Genomic DNA, 19,467 nt, shown 5'->3' with positions numbered 1-19,467 from the left:
TGTCTTTAAGGACAGAAATGACGTAATTGCATATATATCCGATAACGACCCGATAAGATCGACCCGACATGCCTCAAAATCTTTGGGTTTTTGTTTTTTTGCCATCTGGTAGGCTGTAGCTGCAACGTACAAAGTTGATTACAGGGCCATATCAATAAAAAGAAACATGAATGCTAGGTTTAATTTGTGTATTCTTCTTTGTTTGCAGGCCACATCATTAAAAAACAACATGAATGCTAAGTTTTGTGTCCACATGTACATGTTCTCTTTTAACTCGTCGTCTCTTTCATTGATTAACCACCCAAAAGAATCAAATACAAAATTTTCATTAAGGGTATTATGAATTGGAAAAAGAAAAAGTTGATTATAAATAGTAACCGAAAAATTCACCAAGTTAATCATATTATTATGATATCAGATCAACAGATATTGTAATACTATTCATTTTAGCAATCCAACCCAACCCAATTTTTTTATAAATAATTAATTTTTTTCTCTTCCACCTATACAACCCAATCATATATAATTATTTACCCCATTAGCAATCTAACCCAACCTATTTTATATTAAAATTTTACATTTATAAAACTATAAATCAAATATTTTGTTATATTTTATTTTATTTTTTATTAAAGATAAAGTCTATTTATTAACAAAAGTTAGTTTTTATCAAGGTTGCAAAAAACGTTAGACGTTAGCTAGGCGGTGGACTGGGGTCTAGGGATTAATCGGTTAGACGGGGATTAATCGGGGGATTAATCAGGGACCATTAATTATTAAAAAAATAATTCAAAAATTTATAAATCTAACTTTAATACTAATAATATAAGTAAATAAGCATAAAAGTTTAATAATAACTTAATAAGTTTAATAAGTACAACCATTTATCATCCAAAATAAGCATAAAAGTTTAAGAATAAGTTTAACAAGCACACAAAATCATCATCCAACAAGTCTATAAAAATTTAATAATAAGTTTAGCAAGTACAACATTTTTCTTTTAATATTCTCCACATACTTCCATTATTTGAGCCTCATCCGACTCATATTCATCTTCTCTCTAACACTTGCTCCTCACTCTCGGACTCGAAATCTTCATTGAAAAGTTCCCTCGTTTTTGGACTTTCTTGGGGTGTTTGACTAACATCGGTTGCAAGAGCTTCATCAACTGTTATAAAAAATCACATTAACACATTAAAATTGCCCACTCAAATCAACTGTCTAGTGTTTTCTGCATCCTCTAGTTTATGTAACAAAAAATAGAAGATCAGAAAGGATTAATGAAAAACTGAAGGAGGGTAGAATTGTAATTTGGTGTTTACTATGAGGATGTTAATTATAAGACCTGTGACTTTTCCTGCAGCTTAGATACATGATCACCTTTCTCTCCTACAAGCTCTTCCATTCGATAAACCTGTGAAATGCAAGTTAAATATTAACACAAACTTACTAATACTGTGTAAAAAGCACCACAATTAACTATTTTTTTGTTTAAACAGAAACAACTAATTATCATATAGATAAAAGCATGTAGATAAAAGCATTTTGAAAAGAAAAAACTCAAACCTCTTTCTGAAACGACCATAGTTTCTATCTCTATCTCTACCCTTATCCACCTCTACATCTCTGTCATTACTATATCTTCGAAAATTGTCACGTTCACGCCCAAAGTTTGACCTCCCACCCACCTCTACTTTTGACTTCATTCACCTTAACAACTCCTCCATCAACAGTCTAAAACAGATCCATGGATTCAAAAGATTGAAAAAACTTAAAGAAAGAAAGACATTAAGATATGACCAAATACAAATATACAATTATACAAATAACAAATACCCTGCACACACAAATACTTTCATTTTGTTTTTGTTATAACTGTAAACAAAATCAGGTTCCTACCTAAAAAAATAAACATTTTGCTGAAAAAATTAGAAGAATAGGGGCTAAATTACCAATGTAAGTGTAGGATTTTCGCTAATTTTGATGAGAGTAGCGGAGATGAAAGTGTCGGTGAGTGTCGCGGTTAGATCGAGTCGATATAGGGTTAGAGTTTCGATGGTGGGTTGTTAGAGGTAGTGAGAGCGGTGATGGTGCAGAGGATTTACAGATCGGTGAGGATGAGAATGAACATTCGCAGATTAAGATGGTTGGTGTATGAGGGATTCTGGAGGAGCTGATGGCGCTAGAGGAGAAGGAGCGGATGTCCGAAGCAAATTAGCACCGATTTGAGTCGAGAATGAGACAACAAGCTTGGAAGGCAACGGCGTACCAGTGTGATTCGAAGAAAAGATGCAGGCATTTCATTGTTTTAGTTCTTGAGTCTGAGAGAGCATTTTGTTGGTAGTATGAGATGGAATGAGAAAAGAAGGAACGAACCCTAGCAAGAAATGATTTCAATTTGACAATTTTGCCCTTAAAATGTCTTGAATTTCCGTTGACCGCCTTTGACCGATTAAGGCGCCAAGCTCCGCCTAGCTCTGACTAACTCCGATTAGCCCCGGCTTGGACCGACTTTGACTAAGCCCGATTACATAGACCGATTAGCAATAAACCTAATCGGTGGCCGTCCGCCTAGCACCTAGGCGGCGATTAATCGGCCGCCTAAGCCGATTTCTGCAACACTGGTTTTTATATAAAATCTAAAAGATTCCTTTTAACAAAGTTGGACACGTGGGAGATCTTTATATACAAGCTAGAGTGAGATGAGGGCATGGTTACGAACCGGATCACCAAACATTGTCTACTTTTCATTTTTTTAATATTCCTTTTTCTACGACTCGCTCGCAAGAAGCCCCCAATGGGGGTAGTCTAAGAGCGTAGGAGGGTGCATAGTCTAAAACTATTATTATTGTGGGGACATTAACTGAAACTCAATTATAATAAAAAAATTTCTATATAAAATTTTAGTAAAAAAAAAGCATGTTAAATGGGGTGTATGCAGACCAGAGTTTTAAAAAGCTCGTCATGACACGCCACGACTCTAAGGCTTGCACCTACCGCCAAGTTTTGTCAAAACGCCGCATTAACTCATATATGTGTATAAAAATGAATAATAGTTGAAAATACATATAAAAAATATTAATTATATAGAAAATTACTGCCTTAAGTCACGCCTTACAAATGTCATGACTTGCCAAGGCTCAGAAAAGCTTGAAGCTTCACATTGCCGCCAAGTCACACCTTACATTATTTAGAACCTTGATGCAGACCTATAATGAAATCATGTAATATGTACCAAAACTAGATAACCTATGTCGACTACTCATTTATAATTCGTCAAAACACTTGGTTAAATTAAAAAAGCTTTGTACATTTGTAAGTTATTGTTATATATTATTCTTCTTCATTTCTCACATTAAAAAGTCAATTACTTTGGTACCTACGCCTTCCAAACTCCTTGCTTCTCACCCCTATATAAAGTTAGACAAAATTATAAAAATGATCTCTGTGGTTAGCAAATTTCTGAAGTTTTAGTCCAAAATGATACCTTTGATGCACCATTGGTGCAATTTTGGATCTTTTTATTGTTTTTGTCTCTACACACTTAAAAAGACGATTATCCCCTTAGGATTTATATTTTTTATTTTTTTAATTGTTGAAATACATAAATTAATTTAATTTATATTTATATTTATATTTTATTTGTTTTTTCTCCCTCGAGAACACACACACCGATGAAAGAAACGAAGAAAGAAACAAGGACAACCAAGGGCTACCACCCACCGTTGACCCCTACACTGTGAACCACCACAAACGGCCACTCTCTATCCCCCTCTTGTATTTTAGAGTCCATTGCACCACCCACCCTGCACGTTTTCTGTTTTCCTTTTCTCCTTTCACTGCCAAGAACAACGACCACCAATGAGTGGTGGTGGTGTTGTGGTTGTGACCACCAAACATCACTAGGAACCACCTCTTCTCACCGGTTTTGTCAATTAGCAACAACCCAAACACACCCTTTGACGAGTATCACCTCCCATCTCCCTCCCTTGCTTCTTTTATCAGATAACAATAGCCCCACCAGAGGTGGCATCAACCTCCTAAGAACCACCGGCTTCCACCCCGTCTTTCCCCCTGTGACGACGAGCAAACACCACCCCCACTATGAGATCTTCACAAATGAAAATGATTTGTTTCTTATTGCTATCGACCAAAAGCACAAAGCATAATCCAAATCGATTAACAAAATTTAATCTTAAATTTTGTGAATGAAATCAGATCTCTGATGAGCTGGAATCAATTGAAACATAATCGATTATAAACCCAAATGTGCATATCGACACTTTGCAACATCACACAAGAAGCCATGGAGGGGAGGTGGAGAGGTTGGTAGAAAAATGGAGAAGAAAGGGAGGGAAAGAGCAGATCGGAACAACACAGCAAGTGAGGGTTCGTGGGTTTGCTCAACAACCGAGGGGAGGTGGAGAGGTTGACAACCAGTTTTTCCGATGGGCTCTCTTCCTCGAATGTTAGCTCATCTCACCGGATATGTGGCTTTAGGGAAAGCAGGGGTCGAGTAAAACAATAATAGAGGGTGTTTGGGGTGATGCGTCTTAACAGGAGGAACATGAGAGAGAGAGAGAGAGAGAGACGGAAGGGACAAGAGGGGTGGTTTGGGGTTTTGTTTTTTAATTAGAATAATTAGAAAAGAAATTAAATTAAATTAAAAAGAAAATTATTTAAGGGCAGGTTTGTCATTTCAGGTGGAGTATGGACCAAAACTACATATAAATGCCAACCATAGCGACCAAAACCACACAAAGTATCCGAAATTGGACTACTAATGCACTACTAAACTTTTTTGGACCAACTGTAGAAATTTGACAAGTACGGGGACCATTTTTGCAATTTTGTCTATAAAGTAAGCTGTCAGGCGTTGCTTTCATAAATTTGTAGAAGAAGAACCATGTTCAAAAATTGCAAGAGCTCGTAAAGTCAAACTAGGTTCATAGGGTCTAGAGGTATTGGCTCAGGGTTTGGGTTGTATGGGAATGTCTTATTTATATGGAAACCGGAACCTGTACCTGAACCTGACATGACCAAGCTCATCCAGCACGCAATTTGTGACAACCTAAAAGTTCCCGTTAGTTTTAACGTCGAAATTAATTACGTCAAAAATTAGCTAAATTTATCCAAAAAATATTTTTGACTGGAATAAACCCGTTGGAATATTTTATATAATATTCGTCAAGCAAAAATAAACTCGTAAATTATCTTTCCATTTTATTGGAAAAAGTTTATTTTTAATTACGACCATTCAATCGGGTGCGACCAAAAGCCCCGTTTAACGGCAGTATCGGGTAGATTTCCACTGAGCCCCAACTCAAACCCCTGTATAAGGGTGAGTAGACTCCATAGAAACCTTTCCACTCTCTCTCTACACTCTCTCTCTACAACTTGTTTTCGAGCCAAAAACGTCCGTTTCGAGCCCCAAACTAGTAAGTAATATATCCTAACTTGTTCTATAGCTTAGTTATCATGCAAATTCGTGTTTAAGACATCAAATAGGGGCAAGATTATGTGTTTACTGCCCAAGAACACTCTTGAACCGTGAACACCCTTAAGTGGGGTTTTTAAGCCCCAAAACCCCTCTAAACTACCCCTAAGGGTTAGATATGACTTGTGGACTTACACTTTCGAGCTTCGAACACTAAAACCATGCATTTTGGACAGTAAACATGAGTTTATGGTCCAAGAACACTCTTAGACCGTAAACCCCTCTTCAAGGGCCGTGAACACCTTTTAAGGTGTTAGAAATGCCCTCAAACACCTCCTATGGCCTTGGAAAATGTCTAGAAGCAACCCCCATCGTAGTAAAGACATTAAACATCAATTAAACCAAGGAAATAGGAGTTTACGACCGTAAACCCCCATAGAATTGGTCCATGGGCCATAAACTCCCAAAAGGTGGCCAAATGATGCCCTAACACCCCCATTTGACTTGGAATAATGCTTAGAACTTTATACTCTATCATTTAAGGCTTAGATCTATGAAGGAAATGACCAAGTGAGAGTTTACGGCCGTAAACTCCTTGTTTAGGGCCGTTATCTCCTTGAATGGTCCATTTGTTGCCTTAAACCCATTCATATGCTTTATATTTGGACCTAGCCTAATTCTATGAGTGAGATAATACCATTTAGCATCCTAGAACACCCCCACCATGAGTTTACGGCTATAAACTCATGGGGAGTTGGTCTTAGGGCCATGAACTCTATAAAGAGTTTACTCTTGAAGGGTAAACTCCCTATCTAGGCCATACATACCCATAGATGTTACCCGGGCCACCCCTAGCACTTAATCAAAGTGTTTTCCGCACTTTAGGATGCGTATACATGTTTAATTAGTATTATATTTACTAATTGTATGTAAACATATGTCATCATATGTTAATAGGTCACTAAGTGTGTTCAATTCTTTACTTGACACCGAGCACCCAACCGGCACCTTCATTCGATCCACTTACAACAAGTGAGTTCATACCCCTGAATTAACCTTTTAAATGTTTTTACATGCTTTTATGGGGGGGGGGAATACAAGTTAAAACATGCCGGTTATCATATCAACCACATGTGATTGATGACCCGCATGCACAAGGATTTATTACACTGTCAACTGATTTACCAAGTATGATACTGTAAATGTTTTTCCAAAACGTCTCTAATTGTTCATAGCTTTTCTCAAATTGTCTCTCGCACTGTATGTGTTATTTCAAATTCAGTTACAGTAGCATTTTGAAACAAAGGTTTTCTTTACTTATATTGTTTTATCAAAGTTATAATCAAAACTTGTTTATGAAAGATTTTCAAGGGTTTCTAAAGGTTTTCAAACTTATTTTACAAAAGAATACCAAGTCATGATTTTCTTAAGTATAAAGGTTTTCCAAAGTTTACATCAAAGTTTTCTTCCATGTTTTTATACTCCTACTTTGTTAGATACTACTACTTCATTATACTTCTACTTAGTTAATGCTCCTACTTAGTTAAATGCTACTAGTTTGTTAATGCTTTTACTTCGTGATACGCTTCTACTTATTAATTCTTTTACTTCGTGATACGCTTATACTTATAAACGCTTCTACTTCGTGATACGCTTCTACTTATTCACGCTTTTACTTCGTGATACGCTTCTACTTATTAATGCTTTTACTTCGTGATACGCTTCTACTTATAAACGCTTCTACTTTGTGATATGCTTCTACTTATTAACGCTTTTACTTCGTGATACGCTTCTACTTGTTAACGCTTCTACTTCGCGAAATACTTCTACTTAGTTAAACACTTCAACTTCGTTAAATGTTCCTACTTGGTTAAAAGTATGCCTATACTTGTATTGTTATATAAATAATGTTTAAAGGACTTAGGAAGGCTAGTTCTCCCTATTTCCTTTTCCTCGATGGGATGTGCTCTGGTGGGATCGGATATCCGTCCGAAGGTCGTTTGATCATTAAGTATATATTATGTATACATGTATAGACATATAGGTTTACATCGACCGGTTCAGTTATGAGTCTCTACTGTTAGTCCAGCACTTACATCAGAATTCACTGTTCGAGAAGCATCCTCAAGGCACGGATCTCCCCGTCATCGAGTTGGTAACCAGAGTCTCCTGTAGGGAGAGGGGACATTGTGTGTATAGATCTATATGAGATTGACACACCCACACCCTGACTGCTAGCTACATTCCACGGCCTACCAAGCCAAGGGGTGACAAATGTCATACTTTCACCGACGCTTGCAGGGCGTCAAGTACTCTAGTGTCTATTTGTATGGTTACGAGTATCTCCATGTTTACCTTATAATTCATGGCCTTAAGGTAATGATGTTTAACACTGTATGTTGGAAACACACTTTTAGAATTACTCTTGTTTAGACCTTGCTAGCTGTATCTTTCATTTGATACTGTCTGGGGTCTATGTTCACTGTTTTAGACCTTGCTACCTGTATCTTTCATTTGATACTGTCTGGGTCTGCGTTTCTTTGTTTTAGACCTTTCTAGCCGTATCGTACATTTGATACCGTTTAGGGTATGTGTCTCCTTTTGTTAGACTAAGCCAGGCATGTCGTTCATTTGATACTCTCCTAGAGTCTATGATTTCTTTGCCTTAGTCAGCAGTATCTTCTGCTAAGGCATATGTTATTTTCCCTTAGTACTTCAACTAGTAATAATCTCCTACTTTCTTTAAAGTCAAATACCATATTTTGGTAATGATAATATTTCAGGGAAATTCTCTTTAAAACATAACACTGTCGGGTCTTGGTAGAAGACTGCTTTTATTTAGAAAATATAGGATTTTCTGGAAAGGACTCTAATATACTGTTGATTCTAAACTACTACTTGTATAAAGTTATTTGAGTAAAATGACACTAAATACTTATGAACTCACCAGCATTTATAAAAATGCTGATACTCGCTTTCAAAATAACTTGTATTCTCTGGTCAACAAATAGACAGGTACATTCCAGGAGCTTTTGGTGAAGACAGTTTAGTACCAAGCTACACCTGTATTATTACTCGTATTACTTTGATGTTTCTATTCAATGTAAACTATGTAAAACTATTACTATTAATGCAATGGTTGTTGTACTTTGATTACTATACTGCATATGTTGTGATAGTTGACATGACGTCATCCACCCAGAACGTTTCCGCTGTTCCGGTTTTGGGGTGTGACAGATTGGTATCAGAGCATTGTTTATAGTGAGCTCAATATATCAATTCATAAAAGATATACAGCCTATAAATACATAGGGATAAAACACTCTGACCAAGAATTATACTTTAAAATATAACCATATTTTACCAAAGTATAAGAACATCAAGAATCTAAACACTCGAACAAAAGTATCACAAGAAGAACAAGAATAAAAGTCTTCGGATGTTGAGCATTACCGTCAAAACTGGGCAGTTATGTAATCGTAAGCTGGAATATATGTAACATGATCTACTACATTTATTCGAGATGCGATGAAAGTGTGCTTGGGAGTGATAGTGGTGTTGCAACAGGTCTGAAACTTACCAACTAGGAATGCTAGAGCCAAATATAAAGTTTAAAATACTATGGGAGTATTTTGGAATACTAAAAGACTCGCATTAATCCCAGAATCATATTCAGAAGTTAAGAAACAAAAAAGAAATTGAAATACCATAAGGGTATTTTAGGATCCATAGATAACCTTGTGTGAAGAAATAAAAAGATCCTTATTGATATACCTACAATTACAGAGGGTATACTTCCAAGGTTATATATAATAAGGATCCCATAGGCTAAGAATGTGTGGTTTCGCTCTACTTCCTTTTCCTCGTTGGGATGTGGATATAGAGTAGTATCACATCTTCGAAGGCCTATCGGATCTAAGCTATATATGATTTGTATACCCTATGTAATCATAGCAGGACTGGATATGGATCACCTAGTGAAATGTTAATAATCTCTTAGGATTCTTTAGACATTTCCATTCTCGCACGAACCCTGTAGAAAACCCTATCCACTTCAGTACTCAGCAGAAGAGTTGATTCAGACCCCGAAGAGGTTCATTGAGAAGAATTCCAGTTCGGAAATAAATGAACTAGGTCGAGACTATTGAAATCACCAATTGCCTATATCTTTTTAGGGACATGGTGGGAAATTCGCCTAAACTTCCGAGATTTACAGTCATCCATCATGAAGTGATGACACCCAGAGTCAGAATCAGAAGTAAGACAGAGTAGAAATTCAATATGTCAATAGGAGAAGAAAATCCTAGGTAATTACCCGAAGGAAACCAACGTCGGTCCCAGTCAAGGATACGAGGTAGACAGAGGGAGCCAGTACATGGAACCCGAGAAGTGTCTTTTCCTCGTATTCTTCACACTAATACACCCATAAAATAATACAATTTAGTGAGTTAGTGACTACACTACTCACACTATGTGTTAGGTAAATCGCCTTTTTCCCGTTGCAAGTAATACGATTAGAGCGGATCCCCACACCTCTATTGAGAGTGTTTAGCCATAAGTCTTCATGAGCCTTTCTTCCCGCGGCTTTCGTTCCGAACTATCCTCAAATCTTTCTAAGCCAGAGAGTGAAACCTTTCCCAGTATAAAGGTAACTCAGTAGGAACGACTCCCATCTTATGGCTTTTTCCGATACTCATACTCCTACCTTGAATACCTGGACTACATCATAGGGATGTAGGTCGACACTCAGACTACCAGTATCCGAAGCACGGGAAAAATTTATGCCCAATATAGTAAGGATTGACACGTCTAGGGTTAACCATTGTCTCTCATCAGTTGTGTTCTTTCTGTCTAAGAAAACCATGCCTCCAAAGAAGCGTAACCGATCCACTGGCGAGAAACTGACTCTCCTACTCGATGAAGCTACGTTCCAAGCTGCAGTCTCGACAGCCGTAGCAGCTGTCATAGCTCAACTGAATGCTAACAACGCCAATGTTAGCAAGAGCCCTATCGGAAATTCCGATCCTAATAATGGACAACAGCAACCAATAACTGCCTACCCAGCCACCAAAGAACCTCAGCCAAATCCACTGAAGAGAAAGCTCAAGAACGAGGAAGGAAGTGCCTCGGCTCAAGGACCTTCCGAAGGGCAACGAGCTGAGACAGTCAATACCCCTGCCATCCCGTCCATTCCGACTTCAAGGAGACCATACCTAGGAAGCCTTCCCCACTACAGCAAGTGTAGCTACCACCATCATGGTATATGCCGAGAACTCTATTGTGATAGGTGCAATACGAAGGGGCATACCGCTCGCGTCTGCAGAACCCCGGTTGAGTTTATTACATCAACCACCCATGTGGCGACCAGTACAGTTTGTCGTCTATGTGGCGAAGTTGGACACTTCAAGAAGGACTGTCCAACAGAAAGAAAAGACAAGGACACAGGAGAAGTCTAACTCTAATGCTTGGAGAGAAGCATCAAGGAACCCGATAGATTTTTGGTACGTCTCTCAATCTCAGATAACTAACCGAAAACATTAAAAGACTAATTCTAACTGTAATTACTTCCCCGTTAAGGCGAAAGTCGCAGCTCTGTTATAAAATTTAAAAATTTCATCAGGTAAAACTATTATGGCTAGATATATACGTTACGGCCATGTTTAATTGAGATGGATAGACCTAGAGTGAGTGAATGCCGCCTCATTTCCTGTTCCTTGTTTGGTTGTGGATTTAGGGTGGAGTCTCTCAGTCAACAGTCCTCCCCACCTTAATTATACATGACTAGTATATGTTAGGCAATTATAGAAATGCCTCGTGAGAATCCATTCATGAAAGGTACTCTACTCAGAAACACTCAGGACCCTCTATAGTTCTGCGTCGACTCTATCGGTCCAAGTATCCGAGACAGTGATACACGGGATGAAACCCGAGACGCCTAGAACTTGTGTGCCCATTCGGCACATGACTCTACCGATCCTCATTTTGTATCATGTCGAAGTACGCCAACTTCGACGCCCCTATCAATCATGGTTCGACTTACTGCAACCGTGTGTAACTCCTTAGTGCTATGTGAAAAGAAATTTCACCGTAGCCATTTTGGCAAATAATGGTTCCTCCGAACCTAAACATAATAAAAATAATAAAGACTAATGCGATCCGTCAGTCGTCACTCTTATTTCAAACCTTCCGAAGTACCCAGGAGAAGGGTACCGCGTGCTGTTAACCAACCCTTCTTAGACAAAAAGAAACCGAAGCAAAGACACTGCAAGTATTTCAGAAGACGATAACCACTCGAAGCCTACTCCGTAGATCTACCAGGAAGACCCTTCGCACCTCGCAATCACGAACTAGAGTCAAGAGAACCACTGCGGGTTGAGTTACTATAATGACCACAAATCTGAAATTTGTTGTCATCCCGGTTAAGCCAACATAGTATCTAGCACCCTCGTTTAGTAAAGAAATTTGAGTCGTAAGAGTCAAAGACATTGACTACGACCATCTACTCACGCTTAATTCCCAGAAATAGGCATCTCAGCGGATATCCCGTATCCCTGGAAGCTACGATAAGTTAAACTCTGAGAAGAGTGGATGAGGAGATTAAAGTTCCGAGTGATGGAACCCTATACTCACTAGATTTGACCTTGGACGAGAAAATTCAGAATCTTCGGAAGAGTAGTTGCAGAAGATGTTCGCACTACTCAGGCACTTCGTCCACCCTATTACCGACAAGTAGTGCCTAGGACCCTCCGCCCTCTTACGTGGAAGAAGTCGCCGTCACCCTGTAGATGATAGACTACATTCTTCGAAGTGAACACTAGAATGCCAAGAACCACAGGATAACCACCGCAGCCAAGAATACATGAATAAAGTATGAGAGTAGGTTCCGTTAAGCTCTATAACCCAGATCCCGAAGAGATTATAGACTTGACACCCGTCTAGGTGTTAGTCGATGGGTTATACAAGAGCACGCACTTTCCGCACTAAAATAAACCAATGCATTGGAGAATAGGACATGTCTTAGAGATTCATTGGACTACTAGGTGTTCCACGAATACTATCTCGCACAGAAATAGTAAAACCACCTCCTGAGATAGTCCAACACTTCAGAAAATCTCTAAGGATTGAGTTAGCCCGGAGCAGAGCCTACTGTTCATGAAACAACAAGGCAAGTAAGAGCATGATCCTTTCCCGTTAAGGATCATATCGTGAAAGCGCTAGCTAGACGATGATGTAAAGTTTAAAAAACTTTCTAAGCACTCGTCTGGTGAAACCCTATCTCCCCGACCCTGAGGGTTTCCGTTAGAAACATCTCAAGATTCATTAGTGCAGGTTCATTTTGCACAAGATTGAGATAGACATGCTGCAGCAAACAGATACCTGTAGACATGCAATCCATCCGATGATCCAGAAAACCTCTGAAAGCCAAGCAGTAGAAACACAAATCCAACGACAACCTGAGCTTTCTAAGAACCAACCTGAAGGACTACACTTTCAGTATGAGAGAGAATGTTTGGAACTTCGGAATGGTGATCATGCCAGTGATGATCTCGCCATAGAAGTACACTATGTTCTAAGTACTGAAAAGCTCTACCCTTTCGAGAGCTTAGGACCATCTGAGATTCTTTACGAAGATTGGTCCAACCCTCGTCAGACCACTACTACTTTCGGAAATTCCACAAGTTTCACCACAGATCAATCCACTTCTTAGATTTGATAAGTGTTTGCCCGGCGTCACTCTTTGTATCCCACTCATCTCGATAGAAACCATTGGGAACCCTAACTGCGTAGAAAAACCTATAGTAAAACTGTGTACCGAGGAATCAAGCGAGCGTAACAAATCTGCATCCCATTAGTGAAGGTTCACTAGAAGACCAAGTGAACACCGGAGTTCACTTCGGAGCACGAGGACCATTCGAATAGGAAGTACCCTCATCTCATTACTCGATCATTCATACCTAGTTCCTTGCCTAAACCTGAATTTCGGGACGAAATTCCCTCTAACGGGGGGATGATGTGACAACCCAAAAGTTCCCGTTAGTTTTAACGTCGAAATTAATTACGTCAAAAATTAGCCAAATTTATCCAAAAAATAGTTTTGACCGGAATTAAACCCATTGGAATATTTTATATAATATTCGTCAAGCAAAAATAAACTCGTAAATTATCTTTCCATTTTATTGGAAAAAGTTTATTTTTAATTACGACCATTCAATCGGGTGCGACCAAATGCCCCATTTAACGGCAGTATCAGGTAGATTTCCACTAAGCCCCAACTCAAACCCCTATATAAGGGTGAGTGGACTCCATAGAAACCTTTCCACACTCTCTCTACACTCTCTCTCTCTCTACAACTTGTTTTCGAGCCAAAAACGTCCTTTTCGAACCCCAAACTAGTAAGTAATCTATCCTAACTTGTTGTATAGCTTAGTTATCATGCAAATTCGTGTTTAAGACATCAAATAGGGGCAAGATTATGTGTTTACGGCCCAAGAACACTCTTGGACCGTGAACACCCTTAAGTGGGGTTTTTAAGCCCCAAAACCCCTCTAAACTACCCCTAGGGCTTAGATATGACTTGTGGACTTACACTTTCGAGCTTAGAACACTAAAACCTTGCATTTTGGAGAGTAAACATGAGTTTACGGCCCAAGAACACTCTTGGATGGTAAACCCCTCTTCAAGGGTCGTGAACACCTTTTAAGGTGTAAGAAATGCCCTCAAACACCTCCTATGGCCTTGGAAAATGTCTAGAAGCAACCCCCGTTGTAGTAAAGACATTAAACATCAATTAAACCAAGGAAATAGGAATTTATGGCCGTAAACCCCCATAGAATTGGTCCATGGGCCGTAAACTCCCAAAAGGTGGCCAAATGATGCCCTAACACCCCCATTTGACTTGGAATAATGCTTAGAACTTTATACTCTATCATTTAAGGCTTAGATCTATGAAGGAAATGACCAAGTGAGAGTTTACGGCCGTAAACTCCTTGTTTAGGGCCGTTAACTCCTTGAATGGTCCATTTGTTGCCTTAAACCCATTCATATGCTTTATATTTGGACCTAGCCTAATTCTATGAGTGAGATAATACCATTTAGCATCCTAGAACACCCCCACCATGAGTTTACGGCTGTAAGCTCATGGGGAGTTGGTCTTAGGGCCATGAACTCTATAAAGAGTTTACTCTTGAAGATTAAACTCCCTATCTAGGCCATACATACCCATAGATGTTACCCGAGACACCCCTAGCACTTAATCAAATTGTTTTCCTCACTTTAGGATGCGTATACGTGTTTAATTAGTATTATATTTACTAACTGTATGTAAACATATGTCATCATATGTTAATAGGTCACTAAGTGTGTTCAAGTCTTTACTTGACACCGAGCACCCAACCGGCACCTTCGTTCGATCCACTTACAACAGGTGAGTTCATACCCCTGAATTAACCTTTTAAATGTTTTTACATGCTTTTATGGGGGGGGGGGATAAAAGTTAAAACATGCCAGTTATCATATCAACCACATGTGATGGATGACCCGCATGCACAAGGATTTATTACACTGTCAACTGATTTACCAAGTATGATACTGTAAATGTTTTTCCAAAACGTCTCTAATTGTTCAAAGCTTTTCTCAAATTGTCTCTCGCAATGTATGTTTTATTTCAAATTCAGTTACAGTAGCATTTTAAAATGAAGGTTTTCTTTACTTATATCGTTTTATCAAAGTTATAATCAAAACTTGTTTATGAAAGATTTTCAAGGGTTTCTAAAGGTTTTCAAACTTATTTTACAAAAGAATACCAAGTCATGATTTTCTTAAGTATAAAGGTTTTCCAAAGTTTTCATCAATGTTTTCTTCCATGTTTTTATACTCCTACTTTGTTAGATACTAATGCTTCGTTATACTTCTACATACTTAATGCTTCTACTTAGTTAAATGCTACTACTTTGTTAACGCTTTTACTTTGTGATACGCTTCTACTTATTAACGCTTTTACTTCGTGATACGCTTCTACTTATAAACGCTTCTACTTCGTGATACGCTTCTACTTATTAACGCTTTTACTTCGTGATACGCTTCTACTTATAAACGCTTCTACTTTGTGATACACTTCTACTTATTAACGCTTTTACTTCGTGATACGCTTCTACTTATAAACGCTTCTACTTCGTGATACGCTTCTAGTTATTAACACTTTTACTTTGTGATACGCTTCTACTTATAAACGCTTCTACTTCGTGATACGCTTCTACTTGTTAACGCTTCTACTTCGCGAAACACTTCTACTTCGTTAAACACTTCAACTTCGTAAAATGTTCCTACTTGGTTAAAAGTATGCCTGTACTTGTATAGTTATATAAATAATATTTAAAGGACTTAGGAAGGCTAGTTCGCCCGATTTCCTTTTCCTCGTTGGGATGTGGTCTGGTGGGATCGGATATCCGTCCGAAGGTCGTTTAATCATTAATTATATATTATGTATACATGTATAGACATATAGGTTTACATCGATTGGTTCAGTTATGAGTCTCTACTGTTAGTCCAGCACTTACATCAGAATTCATTGGTCGAGATGCATCCCTAAGACACAGATCTCCTCGTCGTCGAGTTGGTAACCATAGTCTCCTGTAGGTAGAGCAGACATTGTGTGTATAGATCTATACGGGATTGACACCCCCGCACCGTGACTGCTAGCTACAGTCCAAGGCCTACCAAGCCAAGGGGTGACAAATGTCATACTTACACCGACGCTTGCAGGGCGTCAAGTACTCTAGTGTCGATTAGTATGGTTACGAGTATCTCCATGTTTACCTTATAATTCATGGCCTTAAGGTAACGATGTTTAACACTGTATGCTGGAAACACACTCTTAGAATTACTCTTGTTTAGACCTTGCTAGCTGTATCTTTCATTTGATACTATCTGGGGTCTGTGTTCACTGTTTTAGACCTTGCTAGATGTATCTTTCATTTGATACTGTCTGGGGTCTGCGTTTCTTTGTTTTAGACCTTGCTAGATGTATCGTACATTTGATACCGTTTGGGGTCTGTGTCTCCTTTTGTTAGACTGAGCCAGGCGTGTCATTCATTTGATACTCTCCTGGAGTCTATGATTTCTTTGCCTTAGTCAGCAGTATCTTCTGCTGAGGCATATGTTATTTTCCCTTAGTACTTCAACTAGTAATATTCTCCTACTTTCTTTAAAATCAAATACCGTAATTTGGTAATGATAATATTTCAGGGAAATTCTCCTTAAAACATAACACTGTCGGGTCTTGGTAGAAGACTGCTTTTATTTAGAAAATATAGGATTTTCTGGAAAGGACTCTAATACACTGTTGATTCTAAACTACTACTTGTATAAATTTATTTGAATAAAATGACACTTAATACTTATGAACTCACTAGCATTTATAAAAATGTTGATACTCGCTTTCAAAATAACTTGTATTCCCAGGTCACCAAATAGACATGTACATTCAGGAGCTTTTGGTGAAGACAGTTTAGTACCAAGCTGCACCTGGATTATTACTTGTATTACTTTGATGTTTCTATTCAATGTAAACTATGTAAAACTATTACTATTAATGCAATGGTTGTTGTACTTTGATTACTATACTGCATATGTTGTGATAGTTGACATGACGTCATCCACCCCAGAACGTTTCCGCCATTCCGGTTTTGGGGTGTGACACAATTAGCACCGACATTACCTTTATGGAAACCTCCGACATCTATGGTCCTGAAACCAACGAAGTTCTTATCAGCAAGGTAACATTCTTCTATGATTAGAAGCATCATAACTAAATATTACCCCGATGAATTGTCGTTCCTAATTAGTTTTAAGATCGTAGAGCATATAGATCTTTTCATATTTTGATTCAGTCAACTTACGGTTTAAGCATCATTTCTTGTGTAAATTGATTAGCAAACAATTTTCTTTTGTATTACGGGCTTTGACTGGAGCGGGGAGGGAGAAAGTGCAACTAGGTACCAAATTCGGGTTCAAATACGAGAGCAGTAATCACATGGATGTCTCTAGAAACTCGGCCTATGTAAAGTATGCTTGTGAAGCTAGCTTCAAGAGATATTTCAGGGAAATTCTCTTTAAAACATAACACTGTCGGGTCTTGGTAGAAGACTGCTTTTATTTAGAAAATATAGGATTTTCTGGAAAGGACTCTAATACACTATTGATTCTAAACTACTACTTGTATAAAGTTATTTGAATAAAATGACACTAAATACTTATGAACTCACCAACATTTATAAAAATGTTGATACTCGGTTTCAAAATAACTTGTATTCTCAGGTCAGCAAATAGACATGTACATCACAGGAGCTTTTGGTGAAGACAGATTAGTACCAAGTTGCACCTGTATTATTACTTGTATTACTTTGATGTTTCTATTCAATGTAAACTATGTAAAACTATTACTATTATTGCAATGGTTGTTGTACTTTGATTACTATACTGCATATGTTGTGATAGTTGACATGACGTCATCCACCCCATTACATTTCCGCCGTTCCGGTTTTGGGGTGTGACACAATTAGCACCGACATTACCTTTCTGGAAACCTCCGACATCTATGGTCCTGAAACCAACGAAGTTCTTATTAGCAAGGTAACATTCTTCTACGATTAGAAGCTTCATAATTAAATATTACCTCGATGAATTGTCATTCCCAATTAGTTTTAAGATTATAGAGCACATAGATATTTTCATATTTCGTTTCAGTCAACTTACGGTTTAAGTATCATTTCTTGTGTAAATTGATTAGAAAACAGTTTTCTTTTGTATTACAGGCTTTGACTGGAGCGGGGAGGGAAAAAGTGCAACTAGGTACCAAATTCGGGTTCAAATACGAGAGCAATAATCACATGGATGTCTCCGAAAACCTGACCTATGTAAAGTATGCTTGTGAAGCTAGCTTCAAGAGATTAGGCGTCGATTGTATTGACATTTATTATCATCATATTATTGACAACCGTGTGCCTATTGAAATCAATGTTAATTCCCTCCTCTTTACATGTCGTTCACTTGTAGTCGCGCTTAAATTCATTATCTATTCATATCGATCTCCTAAAATCTTTATCTTTCTTGTTAGATGGGAGCACTAAAGGAGCTGGTGGAAGAAGGAAAGATTAAATACATTGGATTATTGGAGGCGTCAGCATCAACCATCAGAAGAGATCATGTTGTGCACCCATTAACAGCTATACAACTCGAATGGTCCGTGTGGACAAGAGATGCAGAAGAATAAATCATTCATACATGCAAGTATTGGATTAGGTGTCTAAGCCCATAACTATAATTGATATGTACTTGACCCGAGAGTAGCATGGTCCACTTCGAGTTGCCTTCACCAGGACAATTTAGTAGGATGGATATTTGAGAAAGAGGTTATTTATGATTAAATAATATATTATAAGTATACTATATTAATTGAGAAATGATATTATTTAATTAGTATTGATCAAGAATTAATTTGAAATTAATTTATTGATCAAAAGAGACTAATTAAATTAAGAGAGACTAATTATGTAAATTAGTGATACTATAAGTGAGTTAAAAAATGTTAAATAAAAAAAAACTACATAACAATAAATGATTTCGTCCAAATCAATGTAGTTCAAGATAACTGATTTATAAAGTGACTTTTAAATTATTTTTTTAATATTCATTTGTGGTCAATTTATTATAAAACATGTTTTTTATGTCAAAGTTTTAAAGGATTGAATTATTTAGTTTCAACTTTTATAAGTATTGAAACATCAAAGTTATTAAAAAGTAGTTAACCACTTAAATATGATGATTTTGCATGTTCATAGTATGTCGTTTTCCACAGTCTAATGTGTTATGATACATAATGTGTTGAGCTACATGTAAATTTCTTTCGAATCACCATACATATATATATAGTTTTTCTTTTTACATTGAACGTCTCAACATTGTTCAAAATGAATAAGTTGAACGTTGTAATTATATAAATGTTAAAAAAATCAACTTTTATATAAATGTTA

The 19,467-nt window shown here is 37.6% G+C and overlaps 1 protein-coding gene and 1 long non-coding RNA gene across 2 annotated transcripts; one reads left to right on the top strand and one right to left on the bottom strand.

Annotated features, from left to right (window-relative positions):
• Positions 1–942: 942 nt before the first annotated feature.
• Positions 943–2,392, bottom strand: LOC111887836 (uncharacterized). Its single transcript, XR_002848929.2, has 4 exons — positions 1,953–2,392; positions 1,567–1,734; positions 1,346–1,414; positions 943–1,168 (listed from the first exon to the last, which is right to left on the bottom strand). It is a non-coding gene; the product is annotated as an uncharacterized LOC111887836 (long non-coding RNA).
• A 2,643-nt stretch (positions 2,393–5,035) lies between these two features.
• LOC111887827 (IN2-2 protein-like) lies at positions 5,036–18,707 on the top strand. The gene is made up of 4 exons (XM_023883979.1): positions 5,036–5,057; positions 17,991–18,067; positions 18,250–18,453; positions 18,552–18,707. The coding sequence occupies exons 1-4, from the start codon at positions 5,036–5,038 to the stop codon at positions 18,705–18,707; spliced, it is 459 nt and encodes a 152-aa protein (XP_023739747.1).
• Positions 18,708–19,467: the final 760 nt, after the last annotated feature.

Source organism: Lactuca sativa, chromosome 2 (assembly GCF_002870075.4).
Source record: "Lactuca sativa cultivar Salinas chromosome 2, Lsat_Salinas_v11, whole genome shotgun sequence".
Taxonomy (NCBI): domain Eukaryota; kingdom Viridiplantae; phylum Streptophyta; class Magnoliopsida; order Asterales; family Asteraceae; genus Lactuca; species Lactuca sativa.
The sequence above is the reverse complement of the archived record's forward strand: the minus strand, read 5'-3'. Positions and strand labels throughout refer to the sequence as shown.

Excerpts from the sequence above, each read along its gene's own strand:
- LOC111887827 (XM_023883979.1), top strand. The coding sequence starts at position 5,036 with ATGACCAAGCTCATCCAGCACG. Across the intron at positions 18,068-18,249 it reads ACGAAGTTCTTATTAGCAAG|GCTTTGACTGGAGCGGGGAG; the intron begins GTAACATTCTTC and ends TTTGTATTACAG. Across the intron at positions 18,454-18,551 it reads GTGTGCCTATTGAAATCAAT|ATGGGAGCACTAAAGGAGCT; the intron begins GTTAATTCCCTC and ends CTTTCTTGTTAG.